At 43.4% G+C, this 14,058-nt stretch overlaps 1 protein-coding gene across 24 annotated transcripts in view; it reads left to right on the forward strand.

Annotated features, from left to right (window-relative positions):
- The window catches only part of Dys (Dystrophin), a 177,817-nt gene that overhangs the window by 70,256 nt on the left and 93,503 nt on the right, over window positions 1–14,058 (forward strand). For 2 of the 24 annotated variants that reach the window (XM_015182904.2, XM_033381385.1), the window contains one exon: window positions 11,145–13,984. The exons of the other annotated variants lie outside the window; for them this stretch is intronic. In XM_015182904.2, coding sequence (XP_015038390.2) covers window positions 11,264–13,984 — 2,721 coding nt within the window. In that variant the 5' untranslated portion in view covers window positions 11,145–11,263. Of the gene's footprint in view, window positions 1–11,144; window positions 13,985–14,058 lie in introns of those variants that run through there. 24 annotated transcript variants of the gene reach the window in all.

Here is a 14,058-nt window from a genome sequence, read left to right on the forward strand (position 1 = left end):
GCTTAACAAATTAGCGCGCCCGCCGCTGCCTGGCAGCCGACCGACTCACAAATATCCTCTGGGTTCTCGGGGAATGCCATAAATCGCAGCTCTATGAAAATTTGTACTTCATTTCCTACATTTTCCTACTTTCTTTTCTTCTTTCTGGCATAATTTTCAACACCTTCTCGCTTTTTTGCTAATTATACTTTGTTTTCGCTCCATGAGAGGATTATGTACTATGTGTGTATGTGTGTGTGCAGGAAGCTAAAGCTTTGAAGGGATTGGGGATTTATTATATACTAAGCCCCATGGACAGGGCTCTAGCTGATGGCATAATTAGTTGGCTTGGAAATATGTTTGGTTGAGAGAAATGGGATGAAAAATGATTAGCTTTTCCCGGAAATTGAGATGCAGTCCGACAAACAGTACCTACTGTAGAGGATATTGCATAGATATAATATATATAGATATTCTTTAACGATATTATAAGGAATAAACTAAATGATCGAACAGAAAATGGGGCAGAAATACGACTAATTTCCAATAAATACCGCCATATCTTTAGAAATTTATAAGCGGTTTTAATAGATATAGTAATTAGATTACATTGTATTACAAAGTATTACAAATAATACTGAAATACTAAAAATGACTAGAAAATACTTAAATAATACCAAAATTTATAAAAATATTACACTATAGAAACAAAACTATTGAAACAAAAAAATACCGAATAAAATACTAATGCAAATACTTTATAAAATATAAAAAAATACTACAAAATACAAATAAGAGCAAAAAAATTGTTTGATATTTCGTGTTCCATAACAGTTATTGAAAGGATTATCCTAAATGGAGTATATCTTTATGAAAATTCTAAATATCGATAGAAAATTGAATCAAATCTGATCTTACACTCAATAAAACATACGAGCTCTTTAAAGAACCCTTCCAAATAAAATGAATTTAAATCGGACACAAATTAGTTATATTCCGATAAATGGAAGCCCAATACAAAAACTACCACAAATCAACCAATGAACCAGATTTCCCAATAATCTATAGAGAAGAACCACCCCCAAAATACACTCACTCTCGATTCAATTACTTGTTGATCATGAAACCGCACAGCATTTCAATGAGTATCAATCAGAAGCCCATTCAAAGTGCCAGTTATCATTGAAATTCATTACGAACCCCGAACCACGAACCACAGAACCCCAGAACCATAATTAACCAACCAATTCAATGCTCAAGGCAAATATAAATCATCATTAAGAAGGGGGGCATCGGCATCCCAAGAGTTTCGGTTTCTCGCTAATAGAAAAACCCAAACCCCAAAAAGGGGTTGGGGAAAATAGTTGAAATTTCCATTCACTCAAGCAATTTGGTAAATTGAACGGAACGAATCGTAACGTAATCGAAGGGGAAAAGCTTTCCGCAAAATCAAAAGCCAAAAAGGGCTGAAAACACGATAATAATCCTATCAAATGGCCCAAAGAACAGGACATTGCCGGCCAGCCAGCCAGCCAGCCAGCCAGCCATTGATCCAGAACAAAAGTCCATTTTTTAGCACTTTGTTCTCGAACCGAAGCGAAGCGAAGGCTAAAACAAAACTTAAATACATTTACGGACACCACCAGTTCGGGATCTCTCCCTCACTCTCTGTCCTGCGTCCTGCCAACAATTATTGCGTCATTAATCAGGCGGCATTTGCAAATTCCCTGACATTCCCCCCTGTCTGTCCCTCACTCTTCAGATGGGGGATATATTTACTATATATATACATATATATATTCCAGGCAGCAGCTGGCATGACTTTTGTGTGGCTACGAGAGCGAAAAAGGCAAATCTTCAATTTTATTGATTGTTTGTTCCCCCCCGTCCCGCTTCGGTTCGGTTCGGTTCGGTCCGGGTCCGCCCTTCCATCAGGAGTGAAATTCGAATCCGTATCCCGAAGGAAGATGAATGAACACACTTGACGCATGAGATGGAACAAATCGGGTAAATGGGTAGAAGGTTCTTTTCGCTTTCGGTTTCGGTTGAATTTTGTGGGAATTTTGAATGCTCTTTGGGTTGAATGAGATTTCTACTTTGGTCAAGAGAGGTATCTCTTTTCGGAAAGGAAAAGATTTAGGGGTTATAGAACATGTGATACACTTGATATTCTGGATACATTAAAACCAGTGGTTCTTGTGGAGATTAAAGAGATATTTCTGCCTCTAAATCTAAAGAATTTTAGAAATATTTCTCCTTCCAGTTGGAAGTTTTTCCTGCACCAAATGAGTGTTAAAATATTGCAGAACCTACTCTTAAGGACAAACTTGTTCTCTTCAGTTTTTCTTTGTATTTTCTGTACGATTCTTATAGAAGAAAATGTGTGCTGCTTCATCGGCCATTTTCCTGAGAAAAGACTTCACAAAAATACACTTAAATAATGATATTTATTTATGATAATTCTGTAAGAAAAAGGAATACATATTGTTCCTTCAAAGACGATAGAACAAATAGATACTTTTCACCGTTGAAACTTGTCTTTGAACTCAAAAGATGAACATGAGGCTTTTCTGCTTATGATTGATTCAATTTGAAGTTCCACCCACATAATTATTATGGAATTTAATTTATGCTTTGAGAATGTCTTTAAACTTTAACCGAAATGAAGCCCGAAACGAAACCCCCAAAACGAGAAGCTGTGAAAATTTGTCTTCTTAAATGTACGGAAAAAAGGAAAAACAAAAAAAGGGATTTCCATGTGACTTCCGCAGCCTTGACTGCAGTGCAATTGAGGCGGTTGCTGATCCCTACTTTTGGGCCTGCTCCTTCTTGGCCAATGGCCATTTATGGGGAAAGCAGACCCATGCCCTGCTCGAGGCGAGAACGAACCCCAGAAATGCTTCGAGGGGAAAACGCATTAAAAGCCTCGCAACACATTTTCATTTTTATATCCCCCACCCGCAGATGCCTTACCCTGGCTGCTCTCTGGGTTTTCTTCTCTCTGGCCAGGGGCACTCACAGTTGCGTATCAATAAAATATCCATATATGCATGTTAAGTAAGTATTTCTCCCTCCCATCCCCCCACCGGCCAACCGGTCTCTGCCCCATCCTCTCTCTGTGTGCGTGTGTGTGTGTGTCTGAGATTCTGTGATTCCTTGTGATTCCTCCTGGTGGCCCGAAAAACGAATTGGGATTTAAGTGTTGTACAACCAGAAAGAGAGGAGAGGAGTACCCCGGCATCGGGGCCATTGTGCTGGTCCCGGGCCCTGGGGGGGATAGAAATAAAAATGTTCGAAACGAAACCGAATGCTGGACTTGTAAGCAGTTAGGCAAGAAACGTGCCACAGGCTATAAAGAAAGTAAAAAGGAAACTTGTTCTCGTACATGTGGTACATTTTATCGAGTGGTTGCTGCCATGATGTTGCGTATACGCATTGGTGGACTTTGGCCACACATACGAGAACTATTTGGCAGCAAATGCGGGATATGCACAGAGTTGAACAATTTCGAATGGTTTAAGATTATTTTGGAGAGGCTTAGAGATAGAAAATAGTGATGGGGATAGAGAAAGACTTGGCAGGTGGAAGAGCCTGTAGAATCTTAGAGAATGGTGTGGTTCTCTCTTTTTCCGCCTGAAAATATCATTTCCCATTAGTAATCTTCTCAATTTCAATATTTTACTCTTCAAGGGGTACCACTTTTCCTTCCTTCTCCCTTCTCTAGACACACACACTCTCTCTCTCCCTCTGTCTGTAGTGTTTTTCCCTCCATTCATCTCCTTTCTGTCGTAACTCTTCTTGCCATCTGCCAAATCCTTTTGCTTAATTGTTTGCTACACTTCTGTTATTGGACTTTTCACTTAGTTATAGTTGTTGTCGATTTTTGCATAACAAATTCATTAATTTTACGGCAAGCAGGAGCAAAACTTCTCCTGCTACTGGCACTGGTCCATCACTGCCAGAAATGAATGAAACGTGGCACGTAGCAGAAGGAGCTGGAGGGGAGGGGCGTCAGGGGAATCCCCATTTCATTTCTGTGATTAAATCTCGGACCAAAAGTTTTCGCCTCCTTCTGCTGTGCCGTTGTGTTGCCGGTTTTTATTGTGCAAATTATTATTGTTAGTCAATTGAATTAATTTCGCGCACACAATCCCACCTCCCTCCTGCTGCTCCTCCGAGTCCTTCTGTTGCTGCTCCTCTGCTCCTTCGGCTGCTCCTGCCACCGAAACGATTTGTTGAATTCAATTAGTTTATTGTGATTTTATTTATATGGAACGCAAAAAGTTTTCGGCGCAGCAGCAGCAGCAGCGTGAAAATGCTCCAAGGAAAAGCTAAAGTTTGTGCGTTAATGGAATTGAGTTCTCATCGAATCCCATTTTCAATTAGGTGTGTTTTTTGTGCCCCTCATAAATAGTTCAACTTTCGAATGGTTTCCCACTTTTTTAATGTTTCCTATTTCCTATTTCGTTTTATATTCGTTTTTCCTCATTTTTTTTACCCCTTTTTCTCCCCTTTTTTGTGGATGCTTAAAGTTTCCACAAAATTTTGCACCATTTGCTTTCGCTGCACGTCGTCCCCTCAACTTTTATTATCGAAATAATCGAGTTTTAATGTCCAGCAGAAGAAAGCACCAAAGAAACGGCTCTCGACTCTCATAAATAAATAAATATCCACGAAAAAGTATAAAAGAAAACTGCCCTCGAAATGGCATTTAAATTTTCGGTAATAATTCTTTTGAACTTTAAGGATTATCAAGATGATTCTTAACAACCGTAGTATATTTTCATTGGGGGCCAGACTTGAACCCAAATTTAATTGTCATAACTTATGGCAGATGTCTCGATGCCCTGAGGGTCCTGCGGCTTATGAATTATCTGACACGAATTATGGATATGAGGCCCACAACCTTAAAGATATAATCACGTCTTGTGCTTAAAGTTCTCTGTTTTAGGAATGTTTGCTGCCTTATTTATGTATATGTGTGTGCCGCTAAAAGTTTATTTTATAACCCGCGCACACACACCTTTTTCCGGCCCCCATTTTCTCACCTTCATCATCATAAAATTCACAGTGCTCATACACACACGCAAACACATGTTGTTACAGTGAAGCTCCGTGTATCAATGACATGCCAAAAGCCCATAATCCCATGGCGGCTGGCTTTTAGCAGATTAAAAGTTTTCGAAACCGCAGAGACTTGGCAAAAGGTGCGGTTGGATGCGAAACCCCTTTTCGCATAAGAAACTTGATTGTGTTATTAACTGGCTTAAATGGATGTTAATTTCTGGCGACAAGACAGTGCGTATCGTTACTTTAAGGTGGCTAAAGGGTTGGAGAGAGGGTTTAAGGAGACAGAAAGGAAGAGATTTGGTTGGAAAGTGAAGAAAGTCTCCTTCATTCATAGGGAAAGTGTTCTTTGACGAATACCAATAGGTTTTTAAATTGATTTTTGTGTATATCGAATAATCGACATATGTTATCGATGCGAAATTATCTAAACAAAGGCGTAGATTGACTTGTTGTCATGTTTAATGCTTGAATGGCAGTATCCACAAGAATAATCGTTACAAAGATATCGAAAAGTTTACCGGTAACAATTTATCGAACCAAATTTGGGTATGTATTAGTCGAAATGCGGTATCTAAATGAGTAATCGAAATGAATATCGATAAATTGATCGAATTCGTTAGCAATAATTATCGATAACACAATTAATTTCTGTTTTAAAGGCACATAATACATTAAAAATACCTCCAACTCTGAAAAGATGTTTCGCATGAATTTCCTACGCACATCCAGGGCCCTCTTTACACTCCCATTACGCACTGTACTGTCCCATGAGTTGATTGCTTGTGGCAGCTCATTTGTTGCTTGTTTGGTTATTTCAATTAAATGTTAATAAAATTGTCTAACCGAAAAAACTAATTTCACTGCTTACTCATGTGGATAGAAAAGCAACAAGAAAGGAAAAGAAAAGAAGGCAAAAGAGCAGGCGTCAGGCGGTGGGAGGCTTGGTATTTCCTTATCTGCGTGGACTCCAAATTGGCCAACTTAAGTACCGTTACGTTCTAGTTGAACATTTTCTTTTTGGTTTGGTCTCCGGCCAGTGGGAAAAGTTTATGGGAGCGCTTACATTTCCCCAGCCATTAATTCCACCTTGCTTTTCAATTAGTGTGGCCGTTTGGTCCGTGCTTGTTTCCTTGCCCCGGTTTTTGTCTTTTATCGTTTCCTACTCCCCCGTTCTCTCTCTCTCCCTCTGTCTTGCTGTGTGTCCTGATTTATGCTGTCGTCCTGCAGTAGGGGTCCGTCCACTCCCGCAGTTTGGAGCGGGGGCCTTGCCAGATGCCTTGAGGTGACTGCAGGTTGCCAGAGCAGCAGAGTAGCAGAGTAGCGGATGCTTATCTCTTTCCATTCAGTCGGTACGGGCACCCTCTCCCCCCTTAACCGACTTCCTATCTTAACTAACTCGTCTTCATTTCTCACTTGGTTGCGTATTTGCCAGGTGTTTCTCTCTCTCCCTCTCTCTCACTCTGTCTGGTGTCTCTTGTTGCCGCAGTATTAGCCATGTTGGCCATGTCCATTGGCCAGAAGGTGTCGTGTTGATGTATCGCCAAGCAAATAGGGTTGTCAGGTGGCTTGTAAATGTGGCTACAAATGACAGCTGTGTGGCATATTTGGTGTTCTTAGAGGTTGTGGTCAGGATAGGGTGCTTTTACAGCGATTATTGTGTGTATCGCTATCGGGTATCAACATGAGTTATCGATCAAAATGTATCGAATAAATCATCGTTAGGAAGTAGAGGAAATATTTGTGTTGTATTATAGCATTTATCGCGATGCTAAAATGAGTTATCGATAACAATTTATCGATACAAAATGTCGAATTTCTAAATGGGCTAATTCTGCATTATATTTTATCGATTAAAAATGATAATTATCGATAATTAATCGATATACAAATTCACTTAGAAATTGCACAAATCATTCAACATTCAAAAAATTGATTTTCCAACAAATCATCACCAAATTCGATAATTATCGAAAATTAATCGATATCACAATTCAATTAGAAATTAGAAAAAATCATTCAACTTTCAACAAGGAGTTTCTCCAACAAATCAGCACCATACCCACATTAAGAGTGCTCCGCTCCACCCCCACCATTCAGCGCCTTGACAACCCTGTTAACCCTTGAGATGCCGGATGAGAATGAGGAGTGGATGAGCAAGCAGTAGTGTTGCTCCCTGGCTATGCAAATTGCAAATCGCTCGCATTTCAAACGCGCCAACACCTGCTGGAAGGCTTAACCAAACACGCCGACAACACGCCCCCCTTCCCAACCCTCCCGGCCCCCTTTGCCGCCTCATTCGTCTCTCTTAGCTGCCACGCCCATCAGCCTGAAACGCCCATTCTCCATTTTCCAACCTTTTGCTGTTCGTCGCGCGCGCGTGTCTTTTTTCTCGGCCCTTCCTACCATCTACTGCTGCTTCTATCAGTGTCGTTTTGTTATTTATCCTGCGTGCCTCTTGACGCCTTTGGGGCATGCCACTTAACACACATCGACCACCATGGCTGCCATGGGGTCTGAGCAGGAGGAGGCAGGAGGAGGAGGCTGGAGGTGTGTTCCCGTAATCTTTTTCTTGAGCTCTGCGTGCAATGCGTCGCGTTATTTGCTTTTCATTTCTTTTGCCCATGCTTTGGTTTTTTTCTTCCTTTGCTTTTTCCTTTTTTTAATTTATCATGTCTATTTGTTTAGTGTTTGTGCCCTGGCCCTGAGAACCCAGAACCCAGAACCCAGACCCCACCCCGCCCCCTCGATTGGGAGTCCTTTGCTCCTCGCTGGCTCTGTGCTCTCTGTGGCCCCGTGTTCATTTGTTATCCTCCTTGTTTGCGTTTTGTTTCTTGTGAAGCTTTTCACTTTTGAATGCGGCGGGGAAACGCTCGTTTTTTCTCTCTGCTTGGGTTTTCCCATTTAGTCGATAGTTTTTCTAAGCTTTACGGACTTGCTTTCACTAGATATTCCCTTCCCCTCCTCTTCCTGCCATTCCTTTTAACTCTTTTTCACTGAAACTCCCTTTTCCCAACTCTATCTCTGGCTTGTGGTAAGGTTTTTGCAATGGGATCCTGCAGCGACCTCCTTGTTGCTGGTTTGATTAGGTTTTCACATTAATTGAAAATCATTGAGTGTGGTTTTCACTCTGCCCCATGTGTGGGTGTGTGTGTGTTGTCTTTTAATTAATTTATGGTCGAGTTTTATTAGCGAAAGATGCGGTCAGGCTCTTGCAAAATACGAGTATCCAATCATCGTCGAAGTGTTTGAGCATCTTGAATAATTTATAGAAAATTAAATTGGAAAATGCCTGGGCCACTTTTAAAGGGGTTTTTCTAGCACGGAATTTGTTTTGTAAACAGAAAGCCACGAGAACAATGCAAACACAAACCAGAGCTAGGGACTGCCACAAAATTAAATCAAATTCCAAAAGATTCATCAACAAAAGAAGAAGCTGGAAGCTGCGTGACAGTGACAGGACATCTTATTTAATTTCCACTCCAGAAGCAGGGCAGAGCAACCGAGAAATCGAGAAACCGAGCGACCGAGAGGCATAAACATTAATTTTTGTTAATCTATTTCCAAGATTCCAAGTTGGTCAACTTTGCAGCTGTTTTCTGGATGGCTGGCTCTCTCTCTGTAGACCGCAAGTAAATATGCTGTCATTAATTTAAAACTTGAGCAAACAAACCCCAAAAACTTCCACAACCAGAGCAGAGGTAGAGCCCCAGATGCTGTCTGTGTGGCTCTCTCTGCTGGTGAGTTATGTTCATTAGCAGATTCAAAAGCACTGGGATATACGTCGAGAGAATTTAGTTGGAATTTCTAATGAGCGTGAGACAAGAGACAGGAGGCAGGAGGCAGGGCAGAGCAGAGGCGTAGATCTAACCCAAATATGTCAAGACGTTGCAATGCAGGGGGCAATGCTCTGAGAGGGTCAGCAGGTGTACAAGTGGGTCTCCTCCCTGTCTCTCTCTCGTGTGTGTGTGTGTGTGTTTGTACAGGAAGGGGGAAAGTGGGTCCTCTTGTGCATGTGCTAAAGTGTTGATACAAGTTACTTTTGCAGCCCATCCACAGAATCCTTCTCTCTAACACACTGACACACACTCGACGAGGCAGTCAGTCTCGTAAACCACATCAGAGGATACAGAAGGATACATTGGGGCATGCCTGCCTGACAGAATGCCAGCCTGCCCCACAGTTTCAGACAGCTGAGGCACGTAGCAGACAGCTGAGCATGACGAGTTGACAAAGTGCATCACCCAGAAAGAGAGAGGGAGAGAGAGAGCCGGAGTATCTAGTCTCCTGCATCGCTAAACAGTCGAAGAAAAAATAATAGTTACTTGGAAATCTCTGGGATTTCTCTGCCCTAAGCGTAAGCCGATCCATGACATCTGCCTTAATGGGTTAATTGTCAAATTTGCAATTAGAATTTAATTGATTTCGAAATGTGTTTGTGCAGGCCAGGCAGGTAGCATGTTTGTCTCTCTCTCTCTCTGTGACAGGTTTATTGACATGGATATGTTTTTGGATTGACCAATACCTGATCAATGAAATAATGTACATAAATGACAATTTCATTAATTACAATACAGACATGGATTTGTCATTAGAAAATGTAGATTACAGGGCTTGGAAAATGCTGGTTGGAAGGGTTTTCCTAGGAGTAACACCAGGCAGGGCATGGGATAGGGTTTTGGGTAACTAAGAAAAGGATGAATGGAATATTTCTATCAAATAAACCCCCGGCTCACTAGCTTCGATATGAGTAAAATATCAGGCAACGACAACGAACCAAATACTTTTTGGAAACGAGCTGTGATTTTTTGAGGGAGGGAGTTTCCCGTTGCATAAATTTCAGGAATTTTAAAATATTTTTTAATCAAAAAATGAATTAATTTACTTTTGTTAGTTTCAAATCAAATCTACCGAAAAATGTCTGAAATTGATTTTCATTGATTAATTAAGGGGATCTTCCGGCTCTAAGGCCGAAAAAATGCCTGAAATTGAGGACCAATTGTGGCTTTTTTAAAGCCATCTTAAACAGAAGGCCATAGAGGCGGTTCAACCGTTTACTATATATCTTTTTTTTTTTGGGTATATTAATAGGTTATTCTTTGGCCAACTTTCCACACTTTTGTCTAATGAAAATTCGCTTTGATTTCGCTTTAGAAATTTCTCCAAGTGTAATTGGGTTTGTGGCCTGTTGCCCATCTTTGGAGTCATGTAAATTAATCTACGCACTCCATTCGCCTCTTTCTTTCCCTAACTCTTACCCACTTCTTTCCTCCTCTTACTCCCCCCTGATGCTACCCTTTTCCCTGCCTCTTTTCCAACGGAATATTCATACGATTCTGTGCATTTGGTTACATGTTCGCGTTTATTTCCCTCATGGCACATGTATTTATCAGCCCTTATCCTTTCACACTGCCTTTCTCTGTCTCGTTTCATTTAGTTTGTTTTCTTATTTCGAATTTGTTTTGTATAATTTATGCGCATTTTTTATTAAATATTTATGTTTGTGCCGAGCCCCAAGCCCTGACAACCGCAGCATCAGCCCACATACGATACCATTTCCCTTTATGGGGCATTTATGCTCTAAAGCGTGTAAATGTTTGTTCTTGGGGACAAACACACACACACACACACACACACGTAAAATTCTCATGAATAGTTTTGTGACAAAGGAAAACCACACGGAAAACTCAAATTTGAAGTTTTCGTGTGGACATTTTCTCCGAGCAAATTGTTGGCCTACTCTTCAGGTATTTCTCGAGTTCCGCTGCCTTTGATTTATTTTCCAGTTAATGTAAATTTCTGCAGGGATTTTCAGGGGTTTTCCTTTGGCATTCAATTGTTGGGTGATTATTTTCATGTAAAACATATATTGTTTGCCTTTGAAGCCATTAGCATAATTCCTGGGCTCACAAATTTGAGTAGAGTAGAGTAGATTTATTGATTGTTGCATTTTCGAGTACACAGTTGCCACAAATATTTTCCCGGGTACACAGAGAGCGGCTTGTTTTCATTTACATTTTCTGGGAAATTGTTCGGAAAATGGAAACAACTCTCGAGAGTACAGCATCGCCTTGTTTTTTGTACGCTCTCTCTCCCAGTAAATCTTCAATAATTGCACCTCGAAGTGCAATTAAATTGAATAAAAAAGCAAACATCAGTGATTGATTGATTGATTGATCGACTGATTGATGGCGTCAGCAAAGGAAAAGTACGCGCCATGACAACAAGTGCCAAACAGCAACAACAGAAGCAACAACAACAGCAACATCATCCTCCTCAATCGATGAGCAGCAACAACATGAATGGTTTCCGTATTACGGGCTATCCAGCGGCAGCCACGCCCCCCATGCGATCGACAACAATCTACGCGAAACCGAATGCCCATGAATTGGATTTGCACATTAGCGAATCCCTACTGTATCCGGGAAGCACCCAACAGCAGCAGCAGCAGCAGCAGCTACAGCAGCAACATTTACATCAGCAACAATTGCTACAAAATTCGCCAGGGCCGCCGCCACAGTTGACGAGCATGTTGCCCAGCACAGGACTGCCAGGAGCGGCACAGCCCATTGCTCTGAAGGGTAACAATCCCTTTCTGAATAGCCCCTCGCCCACAGAGAAGGCGCCACCGGGAGCAGTGGCAGCCGCAGCAGCAGCAGCAGCAAACTCTGTGGCCAGCAGCAACTATGAAATGCCCGAATATGCCGAGCCTTCGAGACTCCGCGGACTGAAGCAGCGACCCCACAGCATAGCCGTGGGAAACGGTGGCCCTCCATCCTCCAGCTCCAGCTCCAGCTCCACCTCCGGGTTCGTGGACTACAATGCACAGCAGCAGCAGCGCTTGTTGCAACTGTCGCGGCAGCAGCAGCAACTAAGGAATGCTGTGACAGCCGCCACGGCCACAGTGGCATCCAATGGAGTGGACAAGGAATCCCTATACGCAGCCATCTTTCAGCAGTACAGACAGAGTCCCACAAATGGACAACCGGCGCCACCAGTGCCACTCCATCGGAAGACAGGGACGCCGGGAGCTGCAGGAGTGGCACCTGTGGTGCCACGTAGATCACAGAGCACTCCCAGACCCCCACTGCAGCAGCAGCAACAGCAGCAGCAACAGGGCACCATGAATGGGACACTAAATGGCAATGGAACCCAGAGACCCAGAAGCTTAGATCGTTTCAATGGGGTGGGAGGAGGAGCCGGAGGAGGAGTACAGCCAGAGGCGCCTCCCATACCCCTGCGACGCTTTCCCAATGGAAACACGAATAATAATGGAACTTTGAGCCGCCAAAAGAGTCCCAAAAAGAGCAACAGCACGGATAATATGCTCTCCACAACGCCCATGAGTCCCGCTGCGGGGCAGGTGAATATGATGCGGCATTCGATAAGTTTTCAAGAGCCCGAAAGCAACTCAAAGATGGAGCAGACGCGACCCCTAAGCTATGCGGCCCCGGCGCCCGATCAGGCCTATCTCGAGCACCAATTGAGGGCCTATTCGGAGCAGCTGCGGACCATCACAGAGAGCGTTCGGAAGTACTCGGAGCAGGCGAAACTCCTCTCGGAACTGAAGCGCCAACAGCAGCTGGCGAAGCAGAGCCAAACGAATCTCAATCTGCTCACACCGACATCCTGCAACAGCATCAGCGGTGCCACGAACCCCAATCTGAACAACAACTTTCAACCGAATATGATATCACCGGAGATTGTGAGCAAATCCCTGGCCTCACTCTCCACGACGCAGGCGAATGAGGCACAGACCCCCTCGAATCAATTGAGGCTGTTTTTGGACAACATTCGCAGCAGCATGCGGCAGGAGTATCAGCAACATATGCCCGATGATGTACTTAAACCCACATCCACATTGAAAAGGAATGTGGCGGCAGGAGAGAATCCTCAGAATCCGATTCCGAATCCTCCTGCTGCTGCTGCTGTGGCACCAATAAAGGCCGAGGAAGCCACGCCCACGCCTTCAGATCAACTGCGACAATTTCTGGATGCAATACGCGCCAATAAAATACCTGAAAATGTGGACAAACCAAAGATGAGCAACTCCCAGACCTTGGATTCGTTCATATCGAAGCCATTGCAAATGCCAGATGTGACATCGGGTACGCCAGTGATCGTGGCAGGAGCAGGAGCAGGAGCAGCAGGACTGCCCGCTGGACAAACGAATGGGGGCTTACCCACCAGAAGGAGACCCAAGAGCAGCATCCTGCCGGGAGGAACCAATGCCAAATTGGATCAGCGGGAGCATTCCCTTGTGACATCCGAGAGCTTCCATCAGATCTCCGATAATCTGCGATTAATGAGCGAGGACCTGCAGGCCCTGAGTCCCAGCAAAGCGGTTACCAGCTCCGCGAGCAGTGGCAGCCTCAAAGCCCTGGCCGCCAATGGATGCACCTCTCTGACCTCTGAACTGCGGGTCATAACCAGTTCGCCGCTGTACAGCACCTCGCCCAAGCAGCAGCTCCAGCAAATGGTGATGTCCAAGTCGAACAGTTCTTTGGGTTCGGTGACGACGGCATCGAGTGCCACAACGACACCCTCAACGGCCCCCCTGCTGACGGACTTCAATGAGATATTGGATAGCTTTCAGGCCATGGCCGACAAGTACAAATCGAAAGGTTCCTACGATTATTTGCGCAAATGTTCCGAGGCCCTGCGACAGCATTCGTTGCAGTTGAAGTTGCAACAGCAGCAGACTCACCAGCAACATGCCACGTTGCAACATCAACACCAGCACCGGGAACAGCAGCGAGAGCAGCAGTATCAAAATGGTTTCACCAGCGACGACAGCAGTTCGTGCAGCACAACGCCTGGCAGCATCAGGGATGCGGTACAGAATCTGCTGCTTCAGCCGAGGAACGGCTTTCAGATACTCGATGATCGCATGCGATTGTTTATCGATATCATCGATAGCCAGGATCGCTTGAGTCAGGTGATTATAGATTATTATTAGATTATTATTAGTCAGCAGCAGGTTTATGTTTCGTTTTAGTTTACTTAAATCCC

The sequence above is a fragment of the Drosophila pseudoobscura genome, chromosome 2 (assembly GCF_009870125.1).
Source record: "Drosophila pseudoobscura strain MV-25-SWS-2005 chromosome 2, UCI_Dpse_MV25, whole genome shotgun sequence".
NCBI classification, from domain to species: domain Eukaryota; kingdom Metazoa; phylum Arthropoda; class Insecta; order Diptera; family Drosophilidae; genus Drosophila; species Drosophila pseudoobscura.